The sequence below is a fragment of the Syngnathus acus genome, chromosome 2, assembly GCF_901709675.1.
Source record: "Syngnathus acus chromosome 2, fSynAcu1.2, whole genome shotgun sequence".
NCBI classification, from domain to species: Eukaryota; Metazoa; Chordata; class Actinopteri; order Syngnathiformes; family Syngnathidae; genus Syngnathus; species Syngnathus acus.
The window spans coordinates 17,361,325-17,381,371 of NC_051088.1; the positions used below are offsets into that span (position 1 = coordinate 17,361,325).

Here is a 20,047-nt window from a genome sequence, read left to right on the forward strand (position 1 = left end):
AAGAGATGTCATGTACATAAAATCAAGTGAACACTTGTAAATTCTTTTATAATCTGTACAATAAAAATCATTTTACTCAATTGTGTTATGGTCATATTTACAATAACTCCATTAGCCAATTATTTATTTATATAAATGAATACAAACACGTTAAATAACATTTTTAAGTGACCGGTTTTAGGGAAAATGCATGAAACAAATTTTGCAGGACTCATAAAAATGTGCTACATGCTTATTGGTTTTGATTGGCCATACTTTGCCCACCCCTGCACTGATTTGCATCGTGCCAGGCTGCTTTTTGTTTTATTTTCGGCAAGCAAACGAGTTGACTCTCGAATACAAATGACAGCGGACGTGTTGTCTCTCTCTCTGTCCTTTTCTCTCTCCCACAGGTGTTCATTCCATCCCGTCTCCTGTCTGTCCATCTGATTCAGTACGATATCACGCAGTTCATTTCGTCAGCCAGCTGGTCCTCAAAGCGAGAAACGGACTGACGGGCCCCGCGGGCGATCAAGTCGGCAGCGGCGCTCTCCATCTCGTCCAGGCTCATGTGACAAGCTTCAGCAATTTCCCGCTTGGCAAAATTCACAAACTTGGGGTCCTTGGCATAGATACCCAGACCCTCGGAAATCAGAATCTGAGGATGAACAAGGGTGTGCAGTATAGCATGTTTTCAATACGTATCCGATCTAGAACCACATATGAAAGCGACAAAGGTCGGAAAAAAAAAAAGAAAATCGTAATTGAGTCATTCAGACTGTCACAAAAAAATCAGATGGCATTTTCCTGCAGTGGGAATTTTTCCTTACACTTATTGCAATGAGAGTCTGCAATAAGAGTACGTGTTGAAAAGAAATCACCACAAATTCCCACGATACAAGTATGCTAAAAGAAAATCTGCAATGCAGTGAAGCCGCAAAAAATGGACGGCACGATTTCTACTCACCGACTCCACCAGACTGTCTGCGCTGCCTTTGTCCACAAAGCCCTGGTTGGCGGGTGGAACCCTCAAGCTGCCGTAGTTCCCGCTCTGGCCAGAGTACCACCCGGGACGGCTTCCCGCGGGGAGGCTGGCCGAGCCGTTGCTCCACAGCGGCTGACTGGTCCCCGTGGTTTCATCTACCAGGATCATCGGGCTGTAGATCAGCTTGCCCCTGCGCCCCGACGGGGCGATACACGCGGGACCGGGAGTGTTGCCCGCCGCCATGTTATTGGCCCACGAGACGGACGACGACGACGACACGCTACTGGGCCGGGAGTCCAGGTTATGCTGCGCCTGGCATGACAGAGCGACCGTGTTAAAACGAGGCGGCGAGAGAACACAGTGCGGCTCTTACCTGGAGACGCGACCTGGATGGGGATGTGTTGCCTCGGTAGTTTCCCGGGATGGGAATGTCGTCACCGCTGCTCTGCGGCCTCAGACACTGAAAGTTAAAGGTGGGCTTATGACCTAAAACAACAAGAGGGAGCAGGTTAGGGAATTTGATGATTATTACTTCGATAGCAAAATCATGCCAGTCACATCTGAATTAACAAAAGCTTTACAATAAATACATAAACAAAACATTAATTGGCCACCAGATAGCAGCATTGGATCTCTTTTGGAGCAGCTCATTGGAAAGGTGACCATTATAAGCAGATTGTGATGATCAGAAAGTGTCACAAATGTGATGTGCTTCACCTTTGGGTAAGGACGGAAGCAGCCTCCTCCTGACAAACTGTGCGCTGCTGCTGGTGCTTCCATTGTAGTCGTTGGCCGCGTAGCCTCCGCTCACAGTGCTGCCGTTGCCATTGAAGCTGGCGACGCTGCCGCCGTTCTCATAAGTCGAGTATCCGTTGTCGTTATATGCGTGTGCTGGGTAGGGCTCCCCAGCGAAAGTACCTTCTCCGTTCACGGCGCTTGTGGGGTAACCGTTAGCCGAGCCGTTAACGTCGCATGACATCTCGCCGACGCTGCTGGCTCGTTCGAGGCTCTGCCCGTTTAAGTCTGGCGCAGGTGGTAAAGGAGATGCGGGCGCAGGATACTCGTACCTACAAGACAACAGCATAGAATATCAGAACGATTTTATGGACCTTAAGGGGTTTCCTCCCAAAAGACGCTTTCCTTACCGGTCTTCAAATGTGAGATTGGCAGAATGTTCCTCACTAGGAAGAACTTGCTCAGTCACTGTGGGCTGTGTCACCTCCTGCTCTATGAACTCTGTTGAGTCTGGAGGGGGAGGCAGGTCGCTGATGGAATCCGCCCTGTTCAAGAGTGCACAGAAGTTACTGAATTCAGAAAGTACCGTAATATAGGCTCGTTTTTCAACTTCTGCCGACGACGCCACAATGTAAAAAAAAAAATTTAATAGTGAGAACTGTTTTATGTCAAGGCCACTCTTATCTGGTAGAATTTTGTCAAGTTCTTGTAGTGAATGCAAAGATTGCAAGTCAAAGTGAGTAAGTAAGTTAAACAACTCTAACAGAGGTTGTCTTTCATATTCACCTTGATTTGAAGCGTAAGCTTTACCTGTAAGACCAAAACATTTATGTAGAATAAAATGGATAATGTTTCTTGAAATAGAGATTAATTTATTGCTTGGATAAATAAATAGGAAGAAGACCTTGAAAAAATAATTGCACATTCAATCGGAGTTGCATTGTTGAGCAAAGAAAAACAATTTTCAGATCCACTTATAATATCATACTGTGCTATTTTTCGAATTAAAAATAAAACGTTTCAAATTTCTGGAACAGATTAATTGCATTTCCATTCATTTCAATTTGAGATGAGTGTTTGAGTGACACACATGTTCACAGAACAAATTAAACTTGTTCCTCAAGGCAGAATCTAATGAGAGTGAGAAAGCGGGGAACCCACCTGGTGAGCAGAGCTTCCGACCTCCCCGGCTGTTCTGTGACGACGCTCTCCCCCGCGACTTCTAAGTTGCTCGCGCGGAAGCTGTCGCTCAGACTCATCACCTGCTGCGTGATTACTTCTGGGACAGCTTCCGCTTCCACGACGACGGCGGTCTGCCGCACCAGCGTTTCTATGGGCGGCATGGGCGTGGCAGCGGGCGTGGTGGTGACCGAGGTTCCGTGCTCGCTTTCGAATATCTCGTCTGCACCCTCCTCCTCTTCCAGGTCGCATGCCATTGCCAGGCGCATCTCTGGAGCCAGATCCTGCAGCGTTCGCAGACCTTGCTAAGGACACAGACGGAAAAAAAATGACACCTGTGAAAGCACGTACAAGATATATGTACGGAAGGAACAGAAGTAAATATTGGGCAAGTTTATGGTTAGGCATTTGAAAAATCGCCTAATTGCAGATTTTGCAGGAATATTCATTTCTTTTGTGCTCTGGCCGAAGCAGTATTATTTTCTCATCATCCCGTGGACGACGGTGGTGGTGCTAGGTTTAATTTATTGACTTTTTTTTTTTTACTTGTCTTTGAGATGCCCCGTTTTATTGGCTGTCCTTGCCATTCGTGACGGCATGAGAGAGGCTAATGGCAGAGGTTTCATAATTCATAATTATGGCTCATTAACTGGCTCATTTACTATTCATTTAACTCTGGAGCACCAACTTTCAGGTTAACATTCACATTCAGTCTGAATTGGCGGTTACACGCGTGAGACAAAGGGTCTTTTGAAAAACATTTTTGGCATACTTCAATGTTAGTGTACCGAAACTGTCCGTCTGAAGGACTTGACCCGGATAGGGACGATTACACGGATGGGCACAAAAACATTTCCGTCTGTACTCAGTCTGTCTTTTTTTTTTTAACTTTCTTGTCCCTCATCCTTCATCCACAAAATGGGCGTCCGTCAGTGACGGACGGGTGGACCATTCTGTCCTTTGGACTGAATGTCCACCTCTGTTGCTGACAAACTTTATGCAAAGGTCAACAATCACCTGAAGAGAGGCGGCCTTGTCCTTCCTTTTCGACTTCCGTTCCCTCTCTTTTCTCTTGCGGTATTTCTTGAAGTAGTCCTGAATCAAGAAGCTGGCATAAAACTTGCCACAAGTCACCTCGTCCCCTAAGAGAAAAATAAGAGTATGAATGACAAAGTCAGACTCTGACAATTGGCATTACACATTTCATTCGCGAGCAGCCTGGCTTGACAAATCCATGACTCTACTGTAATACTGCAAAGTACCTCTAGGGGGAGGTATGATTTCATCTAATAGCTTGGGCTTGGTTCGTTTCCAGAGTTTCTTGATGATGAGTTTCAGCTCTTCATTCTGCTGATCAATGGGACCTGAGAGAGACGCAAGCAACGAATCCTCATTTCGATTTGCACAATGTTTTGCACCCTTCATTGTACGGTTCTATTATTGTTGAGTTTGAACCTTCAGTCTTGATCTTGAGGGACGTCCGCACCAGAGCAAACAGAGTCGCGTTGAAGGTGACCGTCCCATCGGGGTGCAGTGGCACATTCATATTGACCAGCCTCTAAGAGGAAGGGCACACAAAGGAAGCCAAATATGAACGTACCCGTCAAATATCTAGCACGCTGCGCTGAAAGCAAGAACGAACTTTGCAAGCGACACGATGAGGACAAAGTTTTCCAAAACCAAGGGGAGGCTGAATTCTACGCAGCATCGTGATGACGTCAATGTGCTTAATGCGGCCGCTGCAACACACAACAAAACAACACGTAAGCAAAACGACAGCACAGGAAGTCACGGCGAGAAGATAAGTCTTTACGTGGCCTCGGGATCGTAGTCGGACCAAATTCTCTTGAACTCATCTAGGTGGTGCGTTCCAAGTACAGTCCAGTCTCTTGTCAGGTACTCAAAGTTGTCCATGATGACAGCAATGAAGAGATTGATAATCTGGACAGAGAGAAAGGGAACAGATTGCAAAATGTAAAGTTAGCTCAACAGCTTGTTTGGATTCCAAGTAAGAGAAATTACTTTATCCTGCTGGGCCTCACTCACCAGGTATGCGCAAAGCATGAAGAAGCTAATGAAATAGATGTAAGATAAGTTGCTCCCACAGGAGAACTCTTCTCCGGGCTCGGTGTCCGACTCTGGGTCGCAACGTCTGCCGGGCAGCGCGGCCAACATGATCTCCTGCCACTGCTCTCCGGTGGCACACCTGCCCAAACAAACATGGAGTTCTTCACATCTCAAAAACCTGCTAGTCTGTTCACTCAGGCACCACTGCATCATAAAAAAAAAGGCGAGTAGATCGAAAATCACACAACCAAATGAGGCCAGACCTGAATAACACCAGAACAGCCATGAAGAAGGTCTGGAAGTTGCAGTTTCTGTTGATATGCGTGTCGTCGTCCACGGCCACTTTCCCAAACGTCTGTAGAGTGTCAATCCATTGTCAGTTTGTGAAGGTAAAGGCGGTTGACTCAAAGTGCAACTCTTGGTCCAGAAGACTCACCTGCATGCCGATGACGGCGTAGATGAAGAAGATCATTGCGATGAGCAGACCGACATAAGGCAACGCCTGAGTGGGGAAATTTCAAAAGTATATTTGAAAGCACTTCCTATCACGACGAGACATTCCACCTGATTTCTTCAGACCTGCAGGGACTTGACAAAAGTCCAGAGGAGGGTTCGAATGCCTTCTCCTTTACTGAGCAGTTTGACCAACCGCAACACTCGAAACAAGCGGAAGAATGTGATGGAAACTTTGCCGCTTTCGCCTTTTCCCTGCCGAGCGACAAAAGGAGACTGTCAAACAACGCCGGAACGAGAGAAGACACACAAACAAGTTGGAGTTCTTCTTGCTTCTTACCTCACCATGACCTCCTCCTCCCTGAAGCCACATTTCAGAGACACAAGACAGATCGATCAATGAAGAGAAACCATGTGCAGTTATTTCTTTACTTACTAACTTACTTGGGTGAAGGCAGGAGTGTCAATTACCTATTTCTGTTATTTTGCTATTAAATAATAGCAAAGGTTTGAGCCGTCAGACTTACGCTTAACTCGGAGACTGCTATGTCCAACACGCTCCCCACCACAATTAAAGCGTCGAAGGAATTCCACGGATCAATAAAATAATGCTGCGGAGGAAGACGACGCACAGGTGTGAGTGAAAAATCCTTCAGATGCTTCACTGATGAATGGGTGACAGCTCACATGAACCCGCAGAGCCAGCAACTTGATGATCATCTCGATAGTGAACACCACCGTGAAGATCATGTTGAGGATGTCCATGACCGAGGTGAACATCTTGGACTGCTCGTAATGCTGACGGACAACAAAAAACCTCCAGTTAGCACAACGACGGCGGGCCCGATAGCTCTTAGAGTCAGGACAGTAAAATTTGTAGATTTTAGCAGTTTGTATGAGAGGGCTTTCGTGGTGTGCAGTAATCCTAAATGGTAGGGATGTGCCGATCTGATCAAGAGATTGCAAATCAGGCCGACGATCACGTGATGTTTTTTTTTCCTGTACGGACTCTGACCCGGGTGCCAAAAAAAGTGTGATCGGGACATCCCTAGAGAATGCCGCTTCCAGACAAGTGTGTGTACCTGCACGGCCAGCGTGAGCGTGTTGCCCAGAATCAGCACAAACATGACGTACTCAAACTGACTGGAGTTGATAATCTTCCAGAATTTGAGCTGGGATGGATTTTTGGGAATGTAAATCTTGATGGGCTGAGCTTTCAGAGCATAGTACACACACTGGCGCTGCAAAAAGAGACACACACACATAAAAGCATTAATATTTCAAGTAATGACTCACAGTAAGAAATTATTTTCACGTACCTGGTTTTTGTTGAGTTCGCAGTTTTTAAATTCAGCCTCTCCTTGTTCCCGGAAGGTGATGATGACAAAGCCCACGAAAATGTTCATCATGAAGAAGGCGATGATGATGATGTAGATGGTGAAAAAGATGGAGATTTCCACTCGGTAGTTGTAAATAGGTCCGTGATTGATGGCGTTGGCGTCCACGGCGCGGTAAAGAAGCCTTCACGCGGGAGGAGACGGCCCATTTAGTAAAGCGGAGAAAGGCGCCAAAGTGAGCGTGGCGACTTACTGGGGCCAGCCTTCAAACGTGGACACGGTGAAGAGCGCCAGCATGCCCATCAGTACGTTGTCAAAGTTGAAGTCGTTGTTTTCCCAGATCCTCTCTTTCACCATGGGATGGTTCATATCACCGTCTTTATACACCACAAAAGTTCCCCTGCAAGCGGGTCAAACACTTAGTTTCCACTTGAGATGCTGAGGACAAAAGAAGCTCAAACTAACTTGCACTCCTCAGGTGTGTGTTTGGCTTCGTCCGTGCAGCTGTAGAACCTCCCCTGAAAACATCGGACGGATAATAATGAAATGATTGTCTTAAGGTTCTGCGTCAAAATGCTGACAACCTTGAAGAGCTGCACTCCGATGCAGGCGAACATGAACTGGAGGAGCGTGGTGACAATCAAGATGTTGCCGATGGTGCGGATGGCCACAAACACGCACTGCACCACATTCTTGGAGTGGACAAGAACAACAAGAAAAAGACAAATAGCTTGTGATACGTGTTCCTTCACATTTGTTCCTCATCTACCCAATTGCGAAACAGACAATATCTGGAACACATTTTCCTTCTAATTTCAGAAAGATATTGATGTAGTGGTATGAGCCGATACTAGTTTAATTAATTCCGTGATCACATTCGTAACTCAAAACATGTCTCAAATCAAATGAATGAAAATGCCATTTATCCACAAAAAATCAAATCTGAAATACAAGTCGTATCTTAAAAATTTACTTTGAGTCCCTTGGCTCTGTTGATGGCACGGAGAGGTCTGAGCACACGGAGCACCCTGAGAATCTTCACCACCGAAATAGCGCTGGAACTGTGGGCAAAGTCGGCTTTTGAGAATGATGATGTGATTTGTGGCAATTTAAAGGAGTGGGTTTTCCAGTAAAAAAAAAACCAAAACGTCTGTTTGATGAACGGACTGGACTCACTGTAGAAAGAAGGAGGTGAGTGACACGCTGACCACCAGCAAGTCGAGCAAGTTGAAGGCGTTTCTGCAGAAGGAGCCGGTGTGCAGGAAAGCGCCGTACACGGTCATCTAGACACGACAGCAATCAAATAACGTCTGTAATTGGTGAGTATTTTTAATGTGTTGAATGTATTGCTAGTTTTGTGGACATCGCTACATTTAGCAGCTAATAGAAGAAGCAGCTGATTGGACAAAAAAAAACATGAATTCTAAATGAGATTATGTGACAATATCTGAAAAGTGCACCTACCTTGAGCACGATCTCCACCGTGAACACTGATGTGAAAACATAGTCGGCGTAACCCAGCACCTGAGGATGACAAGGCCGGGATCAATCGAGTTGCGCTCGAGATGCCCATGTGAGGAAACACGGATCACGCTTACAATGTTCCTGAATGAGTGTGATTTGATGGGGTCCTCAGCGGCCAGAGAGATGCTGCTGAGGATGATGAAGACGAGGATGAAGTTGGTGATGTAGGGGTGATGGATGAGGTTGTGGCAGCCGACTCGCAAGCTGGCAATTCGAAGGAGATGACGAGAAAGGTAGTTAAAGTAGGGGTGACACTCAATGAAAATTTTTAGGTGACTCCGAGTGCTTTGGTGATGAGCTCACCAATTCTTCTTTCCAAGAATGAAGAAGGAGCTGCCGTCAGGGATGGGCACAATCTTTTCTTTTGGACCAGAGAACTCTGGCTTTAACGGAGCAACGCCTACAAAGCAGGAAATATTACACCTTTACATACAGCGCTGGTATTGATTATCATCACATTGTGATGCTCATTGTTGACAGCACTATACAGTGAAAAAATATTTTTACACTGAAAGGATATTGCACAATAAATTAAGGCATATTTTAGAGGATCAAATAAGGACTGATGAAGCAGAGAAGAACAAAATAGAAAGTAACGGTTTGAACTTTGGCTTGAGATAGTTGGGTTTAAAGTGAGGCTACAATTTAGTGCCATCTAGCGGAGAACTAATAGAATGCAATGACCTAAATTAGAAGCGCGTGCATTTTGAAGAACATGTACGATGGGGCCTCAGAGGGACTACCGCCGATTTCTTCAGCTGAATTGCAAGCAAAATGTCATCACAAGCGAATTCTAGAATATTCCCTCAAGTGACGAAATTTGTTAAACATACTGTAGTCATTACGTGTTGATAAAAAAATCACAGTGAATCATGTCAGCCTCCAGTAATTAGCGATAATATAATTATCGATTAGACCTATGATTATATGAAAAAAAATATGTTAATGTATTTTGTTGCATATTAGTTACTGAAAATAAATGCACATTACCCTCCAACCCCTCGATGGCCCTCAGCTCCTCATTCTCCTGCCAGTCGTCATCCTCGTTCTGCACGCCAAAATCAAAATAGGCACAAATCATTCCTTCTTACCTTCCTTCAAAAATCAAGTATTATTGGTTGTGATCAAACACTTTACCCCCGCATCGTCATCCTCTTTCCCATCCTCGTCATCCCAGTCTTCATCGTCATCTTTTTTCTCCCTGAAAATGCCAAAATGCGGTTTGTCTGAATGTATTTCATCTTTCCTATTGCAGGGTCTCAGAACAAGCCTCAAACCCACTCGGCTTTTGTCGGCTCGCCTCCTCCGGCCAAGTTGTCGACAGCGATAGCCAAGAAAACATTGAGCAGGATGTCTGAACACGCCCTGCGTTAAGTCGATTTGTTCTTACGCAGTCGTCATTTGATTTGGCGTTGAGTACTCGACGACAAAGGATACAGTTACCGCAGACAAACAGGATGACAAAGTAAATGCACACCACCATATTGGGAAAGATCGGTCCTCCGTAGGCCATGATGCCATCATACATCACAGCGTTCCAATCCTCTCCAGTGAGAATCTGGAAAGAGAAAAACGGACGAACCATCAATCGTAGAAGACGGGAACAACGTACGGCTGCGTGAAATCACCTGAAAGCAAGTGAGCAGCGCCTGAGGGAAGGAGTCGAATGTGCTCCTCTTCATTTGAGTCTCGTCAAAGTTAAATTTGCCTCCAAACAGCTGCATGCCGAGCAGGGCAAAGATGATGAGGAAGAGGAAGAGCAGCAGCAGGAGGGAGCAGATGGCTTTCATGGAGTTGAGGAGAGAGTTGACCAAGTCCGACAAGGCCGCCCAATGCCTGAAAAGAGGCAACAGCAAATGTATTAAATGGTGAAAATAGAGTTGTTATTCAAAATATTCAAAAATGTTACCCGCCTGTGCTATGGAATGAAAATTGATAAATTCATTGAAATGTATTGCGGGAATTCTCAAGGTGTAGGACTGAGCCTTGTGGTACACAAACTGAATGAAATATTCCAACTGTGCATAAGGTTACAGCAACTTAAACTTTCTTTTAAATACTAGTTAATTGGATTTAGAGGTGTGAGCGGTTCTGTCAGTCTCTACCGCGTCATCTTGAAAATCCTCAGCAGTCGGATGCAGCGGAGCACAGCGATGCCGATGGGTGGGATGAAGTCCCACTCCACGAGCAGCGTCTCCAGGATGCCGCCGCACACCACGAAGCAGTCGAAGCGATTAAAGAGGGCCATGAAATAGATCTGCAGGCCGAAGGCGTACATTTTCATCAGCATCTCCAGCGTGAAGAGCAGCAGCAGGATCTTATTGGCTCGCTCTGAGGAGACACGCAGCAAATGCTTTCTGTCACTGGGGGCCTGCTAAAGTGCATTTAAAAAGTCTACACACCCCTGTTCATGTTTTTGTTTGAGGATAAAAATGAGATTTATAACCTGTTCAATTGAAAAATAATCCTTACCCACAAGATAAGTAAAAATAAACAGCTGTTTGTGGTTGCAAAAATGTGCACACCCACTTTTAACTGGGGATGTGGCTGTGATGATTTCAATGCGCCCCCACTAGCCTGAACACGGCATTCAGATTAAGATTTTGTTCGTGGAATCCAAATTAAGCATCAAAATCCACCAAAATGCGGCCATCGGATGATCCGGAATTTGGACACGGGGACAGTTGCTCAGGGCTCACTTGTTGTCCGAGTTTGGTCATGTGACGTTCACATGCTGAGCTCAACAGAACTAAGCATTGACATGAACACTAACGTCCGCAGTGTGTTAGCGAAGGTTCGACGGACAGGCTTCCTACCTTGCATCTCTGTCAGCCACTTTGGCTGGCCGTAATGCTCGGAGGCGCTGGCCACCGTGTTGAGAAACACCAGGAGAAGAACCAACCAGTAGAAGTTGGTTGTCTTGACGGCCACGCGGCAGTTCTTCCTGAACGTGTGGTTCAACTGGCACAATTGGTCACTAAGGAAAGAGCAAGTGATGTGTTTTTTAAACACAATCTTGAATATTGCGTGTCTGTGTGATTGTGGTATGGGATAGATGAAAATAAATAAACAAGTCAGTTTGAAGATCTTACCAAAAGCTGTTGGCCATCATCTTGGCCCTGGAAAACAAGAAGACAATTTGTGGTGAAAATGGTAAGACAAATATCTGAAATAAAAAAATTATAAGTTGCTAACATTTTCTTTTACTAAGCTCTAAAATTATTCACTCTAACGAGACACAAACCGGTTTTGTCATATCCTCTTACATGAGAGAAGCACAGAACCCGCTGTCATCGTCAAGGTATGCTATGTCATCATCCGAGTCCGATTCTGTCGGAAGGTAGACACCATGAGAAAGAAAAAGACGGACGTGATGACCCGACGTCGCAGCCGATGAACGTACCTCCATCTTCACTTTGTTTGTACCAGCCAAACTTCTTCATCATCTTCTTCTTGGCAATCGCCGCTCCTTTTGGGGACACATTTTAATTTATTGATAACTGTGGATCTAGTTAGTAGATGGCCAAAATGTACAGAGAGTATAAAACAGGAATGAGATATGTGTGACTGCCAGGACTGACGTTTATTTCCTTCCTCATCCACATCTTCGGCTTCTATGAGCCAGTCCATGTAGCCGATCATGTCTTCCTCCATCTGCTTGCTCTCTTGTGCCTTCTGCAGCTCACCACGGGCCACAGCCTTTTCCCTTTCCTTGGAAAACTCTCTGTGAAGCCACAAAAAAACCCACGTCAATTCTGACCTCTGATTTGACGGTCACACGATGATCACCGAGCCAGTCTACCTACCCGCTCAACACACCCAAAACGAGATTGATGATGAAAAAAGAACCAAAGATGACCAGAGAAACAAAATACACCCATGGGATCTCAAAACCGATGGCGTCGTTCATCTTTGCGGAGAGACGGAAAATAGAAAAAGTTGGTATAGTTTAGTGGAGAAATGAAGCCGACGAGGAAAAAGGCAGACAGGCAGGCACGGATTAGTTACCCAGTAGAGCACATCTGTCCAGCCTTCCATGGTGATGCACTGGAAGACGGTCAGCATGGCGAAGAAAATGTTGTCGAAATTTGTGATGCCGCCGTTCGGACCCTCCCACTTGCCTCTGCACTCGCTCCCGTTGGTCACGCAGAAGCGACCGCTCCCCGCAAACGCGCAAGGTGACGGGTCGTCCTCCACCATCATACCTGGAAGTAAAAGCAGACAGGAGTCGGTTTGCGTATTAAAATCGGCCTCATTTAAATGAATGAGTATGCCATTAATTTGCTCTCGACTTCCACCCCAAAAAAATACAATTGAAATCAGTTTTTTTATATGGACACTTGCACTCTATACTTTTACTATTGTGATGTTATCTGTCTATCATGTTGCCACTGGCGGAGTTAGAGGGGGGGCATAGGAGCACTGCCCCCTCCCGATACAGTAATTGACTTTTGGGTATTTTCTGATTTTTCCAGGAATTATTTTCAACATTTCCACCAATCCCTCCCATTAGAAACATATTATGAATCTTCATCAGTGCTTTCTGAACAAGTTTTGGAGTTTGCAGAAACCTGTGCTGGTGAAGTAGCACGTCTTGTGCATCCTGCCAATAAAGAGCTCCAAGCCGATGATGGCGTAGATGATGATGACAAACATGACCAGCATACCAATGTGGAGGAGCGGGACCATGGCTTTCATGATAGAATTCAACACAATTTGCAGGCCTGGCAAGAGAATAAACACATGTTTTGGCTGAGAAAACAACATAGGAAGAAGCGCGGGAAGATGGCCGCCAACAAACGCACTTGGCACTCCGGACACGAGTCGGAGTGGTCTCAACACCCTGAAGGCTCTCAGAGCCTTCACGTCCAGGCCTCCGGGTTTTCCCGCAGCATGATGGGCCTCTCCTGGCTTGTGGTCAGTCATGCCCTCCGCTATGACGCTAAACAGCCTGCACCGACATGCAATATTAATGAGCCAACTTTTTCAGCATCACTGAGCGGTTTTATATATTTTGACTGGCAGGCATTGAAACAAAATCAAAACAAAACTTACAATTAGTGCTGCAGCTATGGAATAGCTTTCAAATTGTTTACTCAATTGATTATTCTCTCAATTAAAAAAAAGATAAGAATTTATTCGACACTTAAGTTTTTTGCAAATATTTATTTCTGATTAAAAAAAATCAATTAAGCACTATCATGAGAGTTTGGGTGGTCCAACAACATTTCAATTTTCAATATAATCTGCCCCTTTTTTGATACTGTAACTGATGAATCATTTTGAGACCTTCTGTAATTTTTCATTTTCTTAAATACCCGACAATGACGATGATGAAATCAAGCAAGTTCCATCCGCTGCGTATGTAGGCGCTGGGGTGCATGACTAAGCCATAGGCGAGAATCTTAGTGAAAGTCTCGATGGTGAAAATGACCAGGAAGACGTACTCCACTTGTTCCTGAAAGCATATGGAAGCATTTAAGTGCATGAGAGACCACGAAATGCCATGCGAACAGAAATAAAAATATTCCGAAACAAAAACTGTCAACTTGCTCCGCCCATCCATGAAATACACTGCTTGGCGTTTTAACCTCTTAACCCACTTACGCCAGCCACTCAATCCTTTTTGTGAAACCTGCTGCTTAAGTCGGCATCAAATTGTTACTACCACTTGGCTTGCGCCTCAGTCTGACAGATCAAATGAAACAGAAGATAAATGAAGAATGGAATTCACACGTGCACGCACAAAACAAAGATGCAAAATTGGTCCAAATTAACTGTTGGAGCGTCGGAATGTTCAACAGTCATCTTAGCCTAAATCCAATAAAGAGCTCTACTCGTCTCTCCCTCGTTGACCTTGTTTAACAAAGTATCACATACATGCTTGAGCTTTTATTGCTTTCGAGAAAATCATCAGGTAATGTGCTTATTGACTGACTTAGTACTTAATTACTTTAGTATGATTAAAAAAGACAGAAGATCAGGGAGCATAGAATGAAGCCGGCAAGGCAGATGGTTGGTATTTAACTAAGTCACCACTAACAGTCGCCGGGTCACTCAGCCGAGGTTTTTTTTTTTTTTTTACCCCTCTCTAATGCAATTACTGTGGAACACACCATTACCTTCTCAACAATTGTTCACACTCTCACATTATTCTCATTACAGCACCCCCCCCCTTTTTTTTCTTAGTATGGCCCGAATATTCCTTTGAACTTCTACTTTTGCCAATTACAATTAGCTTCTTTTTGCTGGTTACCATTTGACCAAATATAATAAACACAGGCTGAAATCCTTGAAAACACCAAGTGTGATTCGCACCAATTTGTGATTTGTCGCATTGGAGTCATCATCGGGGTAGGGCTTGGTGACCCCCATGGCCACACAGTTGGCAAAGATGGCAAGCAGAATGAAGATATCGAAGGGTGTGGAAAATGGTGGTCAAGGCCTCAACAACGTCAACTTTTAGAACAGTTGTGTCACGTCGCGTGTGGGATGGCAGTACACTGGAAGGATATTTCCACTCTACCAGGGCCAGCGCCGCCATGCGTATGGGGTTGCTGAGAGTGAGGCAGCAGAGGGCTCGGGGGGCTCTGAGAGCAGACTTGTTGGCCTGCATGGCCTTCTTGGCACCCCCGCCTCGCTTTTTGGCCGAGCCCGTCGAGCCCAGGGTGTCGGATTTCTTTCCATCGCCACCTGGAGGGGCTTCTGCCAAAACCAATAAGCAAGTATTAGGATACAAGCATGAAATGTGTTTCAAAGAAAAACGGGTGAAAGCACACACAGAGGATATCGAAATGCTGTTCAAATGTGAAATTCAAGAATTCAACCAAGACAAATTGTTTCAAAACTTTTTCCACCAGCAACTTGATCACTAAATTATACTGTACAACTTTATTGTTTTTAAATGACTAAGAATGGAATTTAAACAATGTGGTTGCATAAGTGTGCACACCCTTAATACCTGGGGATGTGATTGTCTTCAGAATGAATCAATCACTGAGGCCCGAATTCCAACTGAAGAAAAGATTTTCACGTGTGTTTGGGAGGCTTCAAGTGTGCCTTTGCAAACTGTCTTCCAAGACATACTGGATGCAGAAGATGGAAGATTGTTGTATATTTACGAACAGCCATTACTTGCCAGAACTTCCTGCAGTTTCTTCAATGCTGCTGTCAGCCTATTGGCGTTATCTCTGATGAGCGTTGTCCTTGTATTTTCATTGATTAAGGAGCGGCATCCATTTCTTGGCAGACATGACATAGGCCGTTTAAATGCTGCTTAAAGTTTCTACCATACTAATTAGATTTGAAAACATGGCTAATGCTGACGTCTGTAAGCCAGACGTTGAGCTGCATGCGCAATAATTGCCCTAGAATTTGCTTGGTATATATATTTTTTGTTATGGCTAGCTTAGAAGCTGAGTTAAGAAAGATTGTGGTATGCTTTTTTACGAGCCACAAAAAAGAGGAAGTAGGGTCCTGAATGCACCCGGCGGGTCTCAGTCTTGACACCTGTGAATTAGCTTGTGCAGGGTTATATGCAACACACTGCAATCATCATCGACATTATTACATATTGAACGCCTGTAGACAGACAGACATATAGAGAACACACACAATCTATATCGTGCGAAAGATTATTGTGACAGGCCCAATAAATATTGTAAATACAATGTGCTGATGAAAACAAAATATCAATTATGAAGCTTGTCGATACTAAATAGATACTACTTGATGAATAGACAGGTAGATGGATGGACAGACTAGAGAGAGAGAAATGGAGAGAGCTTGCTAGATAGCTATAGTCCCTTCCATAATTTGATATTAATATATTGTTTTATTAATGATGCAGCAAGCAGTTGTGGCTGCAGACTGGCTTGTCGTCCAGGTAGGCCTCTATGACAAGATAAGACCTGCAGATGTGACCTAGTTGTTAATAGGGCCACGTGGACAACAGACAGCTCAAGTATGGTACACTTAACAAAATGCCTGCATGGACAAAACCCTTACAACTATCATCACAGATTACAGTATCAGCAGCCCTACCTTTCTTGACCCCGTCCATGTCCATAGTTTCTCACCACGATGTGGGGCTGAGCAAAGCCACCACCATCAACCCCCCACCGGGACCGCCTGATGTCAAAAGGACACAGAACCGGCACACTAAAAGTTAGCACGGGCGACACAAGTCCAGCGTGTGCGCGCCCGCAGCTCCGACCGGTGAGTTGCATGCATGCAGAAATCCAAAGAAAGCTCAGTTCTTTCCAGGTCGGAGTGGACAAGTGGACAGAAGCGTCCACCACTCTCTGCGGTGGTCAACCAACGAACCAGTGGGATTAAACAGCTGAGCCGTTTAGAGGGATGACACTGTGGAAATCTTCCGAGGGGAAGGTAGAGGTAAAGCCCGGAAGAAATTAGCCACACAGGGCAGCGAGCATAGACAGATAAGAAGCCAGTTCGGCTTGTTAATATAAATACATGCACGTACGCACACTATTTTTTAAAATTGTGCAGCTCGTTATATCTGGTGTCAAAATGGCTCAGTATTTGCTAAAAAGAACATGCATGATGCCAACAGCAAAGCATGATGGTGGCAGTGTGATGGCCCGGGGCTGCTTTGCTTCCTCAGGACCTGGACAACTTGCTGTAATTGACAGAAATATGAATTCTGTTGTTCACCAGAAGAACAAAATTAATGTTTGGGAGTGGCCAGGCTCCCAAAGTCCAATTGAGATTCTGTGATTAATCGTATTTGTTTTTATGAAATAGTTTTGTAAGATATTAATTTCCCTCTTATGAAACAAAATAAGTTGAGTTGTTTTTGAAGCAAAACAAGGAAGGGAATTAAAAAAAGCACAATCTCTCGATTTACCAACATTTGACATCTTTATTCATTTGAGCCACTTGAATAAATATTGTAAGAAAATAAACATTCTATACAGGAAAACAAGATCACGTTGCAATCCTATTGTTTAAATAACAACGACCCTGTGTTGAGTTTGCATGTTTGCCGACTACCCAGAAAAAAGCCATACAAGAACACCGGGAGGGACCCACACTTGCAATGGGTTTTCTCTGGATACTGCACCTTGATCTCAATTATCAAATGTTACTTTTCCCCCTTATTTTCACAAAAAAAGGTCAATTACTTATATGATAAATGATATATATTTGCTCATTATTCTATACAAGTATAATCTTTTTTTGTGTGTGTGTTCGTTTGTACGTGGTGTGCCAAGTGCTTTTTCTAGTGTAAAATATTGCCTTGGCTCCAGTGGCAGTTTCTGCCATGTGCAATCTGCATTTCACAAACAAACAAACAAACAAGTAAATAAATAAATAAATAAATATATAAATAAACGAATGAACGAACGAACGAATGAATGAATGCTACATCTGAAGTTTTTTTTTTTAATTGACGTTGATAAACGAGCGCCCTAACTTTTCCAACACTTGGTCGATTTCTTTGGAGATGCAGGGCAAATTTTAAGACAAGCTGCATTTCTGAGCTCTACCGATAGACGGCACCATCGAATTTCACATAATTCTTGACTGCAAATTGCATTTCCATTTGGAGTTTCAATGGGGAAAGCTGATATGAGCTACACGTGAAGTCATGGAACGATTTAAACCCATATCTTAACGCACCAGTGTATTTGTGTCAATAGCTATTGTCTCGATTCACAAAAAAACTATTTACAACTTCCCTAGTGATAATTCAGAGTCATTTCTACCTGAGGTAAGTTGACTTTCACATCAGCGGGAGTCACTCTCTGCATCCCTTCACCATCTTTGTACTTGCTGATAAGTTCCAGGGTGAATGGACTGAGTGACAAGTGAATTGGCACCCTCCCCTGTGGCTCTACTAAAAGTGAGCCTTTGCTGCCGCGTCACGCTCTGGAGACAACTGACTGGGATCCTCTGCGAAGGGAAGCGCTGAAGGGGGACAACAACACGTTTGAAGTCGAAGCACCCAATGATAACACCGCACTTGTGTTGTCACTCACGATTCTGAAACTGCTGCGCTGTGTATCTTGTTAGGAGAATTCCGACACCTTCAATTAGAGCAAGCAGAACTCCCCCCATCATGGCAGAGCCCATCATGGTTAATGGTCCACCTGGGGGGGGAAAAGAAACAAAAATCCTTCTGATCTCATGTGGCCATCCAAACCGGTGTGTACAAATTTGCAGTTGGGTGATAGTTCATGTGTGCTCATGTGTATGATGTGGCTAACAAAGTAAAAAATGTGGCTCTTTGTCTCTGTCTGGTTGGCCACCCCTGGGATAAAGTTTAAATGAGAAGTTGAAGAGATTGTGGCGTAACCCCGTAGTGTCTACTTGAGTTTTCTCTTACTGCGTGCAGCCAGAATGGCCCCCGTCAGAGCACCGCTTGTTATAGAGTTCCACGGATCCTCTTTTCCTCTCAGGCGAACTAAACCACAGTCAATGGTGGAGAAGACGCCTCCCCACACTGCAAAGCTACCTGTAAAACAAATCAAGACACTGACGTTAATGTATCAGTTCAAACATTTCGGTTCTATTACCTGCTTACCGCCAATTTGGGGAGCTCTTAACTTCACTGCATTTCCACTGCCTTTCAGTCTGTGTGCGACTCCCTGAAATGTTGCAGTATTATCACACAAAACGTACAGAGAGAGGAAGAATAAATAAGCGTACTTACCGCCGGGGCATTTCGAAAGCCCTTGATTGCTTGAAACACACCCCCACCAATGGCACCCATGGTGAAAGCACCTCCACAGTCATCCACTATCCTCCACGGGCTAACAAGCAGCAACATTTCCACACATTTTAAAAGACTAGACCTAATATTCATAATTGACCACTGACAATCATATGCATACAATCTGCTCTTTCAATATTTACTCTAACTTTAGATTTATTTATTGTTGGACTAATAGAAGATATTGAGTAGGATAACCAGAATACCTTTTTCAGTATAATTATCAGACATCCAGTACTTTGGCAATATCTTCTTAGTTGTGCTAGCCAGGGTTGCTAAAGTCTTGTTTGACCAAACTAATACTGTAGCAAAAAATGCAGATATCAATGAAGGGAGTAAAAGTAAAAATAAAAATAAATGTCCCAAAATAGATATAGCATAAACAACAAAGAGAGACTGAAATCGACTTAATTCAGGACAAGTATTTAGACATCACTACTTCCAACCATTAGTTTTACTGTCGTACAATTCGAATATAGTTAAAAAACAAAAAGATAAAATGACTGATGATTTCATTTCTGCTAGCACTCACAGATTACATTTTGTAGTTTAAATACCCTAATCTCTTTACTAACATGAAAGCCGAATCGTCCACACGGTTTGACAAACTACTGGGACACAACACAGACAAAACAAAGCCTAGAACTGGGTCGAATAGTTTAATAAGTGTATAAAATAATATAAAAAGCGTAATGTTACCAAGGTTCACGGGCATACTCCTCCATGTTTGTTGTGATAGATAGCGGTGTGACGTCATTGTGATTATCCTCCAAGTGGGTTTCTTTAAGGTTTCTTCTTTGGCTCCTTTTTTGTTTTTTTGTTTTTTTATTTAAAGATAGTGTACCTCAAGTGGTCTGGAGTAAACATGCATGCGGCTGGTGGCGCAAGGCAAGGTCCGATGACGTTTTTCTAGGCGACACACGGTAAGAGAACTACATAAATAAGTTTAGTTTGTTTATCAAAATGATCTAAAATGATGGTATTTTTATTGATATGAAATGTAAAATATTTTCAAATCAAATCCGAACAGTATGAAATTGGGGAAACATT

General features: G+C 44.0%; 2 protein-coding genes across 2 annotated transcripts; both read right to left on the reverse strand.

Annotated features, from left to right (window-relative positions):
• Positions 1-355: 355 nt before the first annotated feature.
• On the reverse strand, positions 356-18,096 carry cacna1fa (calcium channel, voltage-dependent, L type, alpha 1F subunit a). Its single transcript, XM_037271448.1, has 48 exons — positions 17,991-18,096; positions 16,303-16,389; positions 14,775-14,964; positions 14,578-14,683; positions 13,578-13,717; positions 13,065-13,210; positions 12,831-12,983; positions 12,268-12,464; positions 12,066-12,169; positions 11,841-11,983; positions 11,663-11,728; positions 11,526-11,589; positions 11,352-11,378; positions 11,076-11,236; positions 10,365-10,590; positions 9,888-10,095; positions 9,697-9,817; positions 9,541-9,613; positions 9,397-9,460; positions 9,250-9,307; positions 8,563-8,659; positions 8,334-8,463; positions 8,200-8,259; positions 7,912-8,018; positions 7,709-7,796; positions 7,320-7,427; positions 7,201-7,253; positions 6,989-7,135; positions 6,718-6,919; positions 6,481-6,639; positions 6,086-6,196; positions 5,926-6,009; positions 5,739-5,759; positions 5,525-5,653; positions 5,382-5,447; positions 5,209-5,300; positions 4,925-5,084; positions 4,692-4,819; positions 4,521-4,617; positions 4,334-4,436; positions 4,141-4,242; positions 3,896-4,020; positions 2,861-3,183; positions 2,110-2,244; positions 1,682-2,031; positions 1,338-1,450; positions 947-1,276; positions 356-637 (listed from the first exon to the last, which is right to left on the reverse strand). The coding sequence occupies exons 2-48, from the start codon at positions 16,325-16,327 to the stop codon at positions 431-433; spliced, it is 6,099 nt and encodes a 2,032-aa protein (XP_037127343.1). The 5' UTR covers positions 16,328-16,389; positions 17,991-18,096; the 3' UTR covers positions 356-430.
• timm17b (translocase of inner mitochondrial membrane 17 homolog B (yeast)) lies at positions 17,122-19,803 on the reverse strand. The gene is made up of 6 exons (XM_037271470.1): positions 19,697-19,803; positions 18,938-19,037; positions 18,809-18,872; positions 18,611-18,739; positions 18,264-18,374; positions 17,122-18,192 (listed from the first exon to the last, which is right to left on the reverse strand). Exons 1-6 carry the CDS (start codon positions 19,720-19,722, stop codon positions 18,122-18,124), a joined length of 501 nt encoding a protein of 166 aa, XP_037127365.1. The 5' UTR covers positions 19,723-19,803; the 3' UTR covers positions 17,122-18,121.
• Between the last annotated feature and the right edge of the window lie 244 nt (positions 19,804-20,047).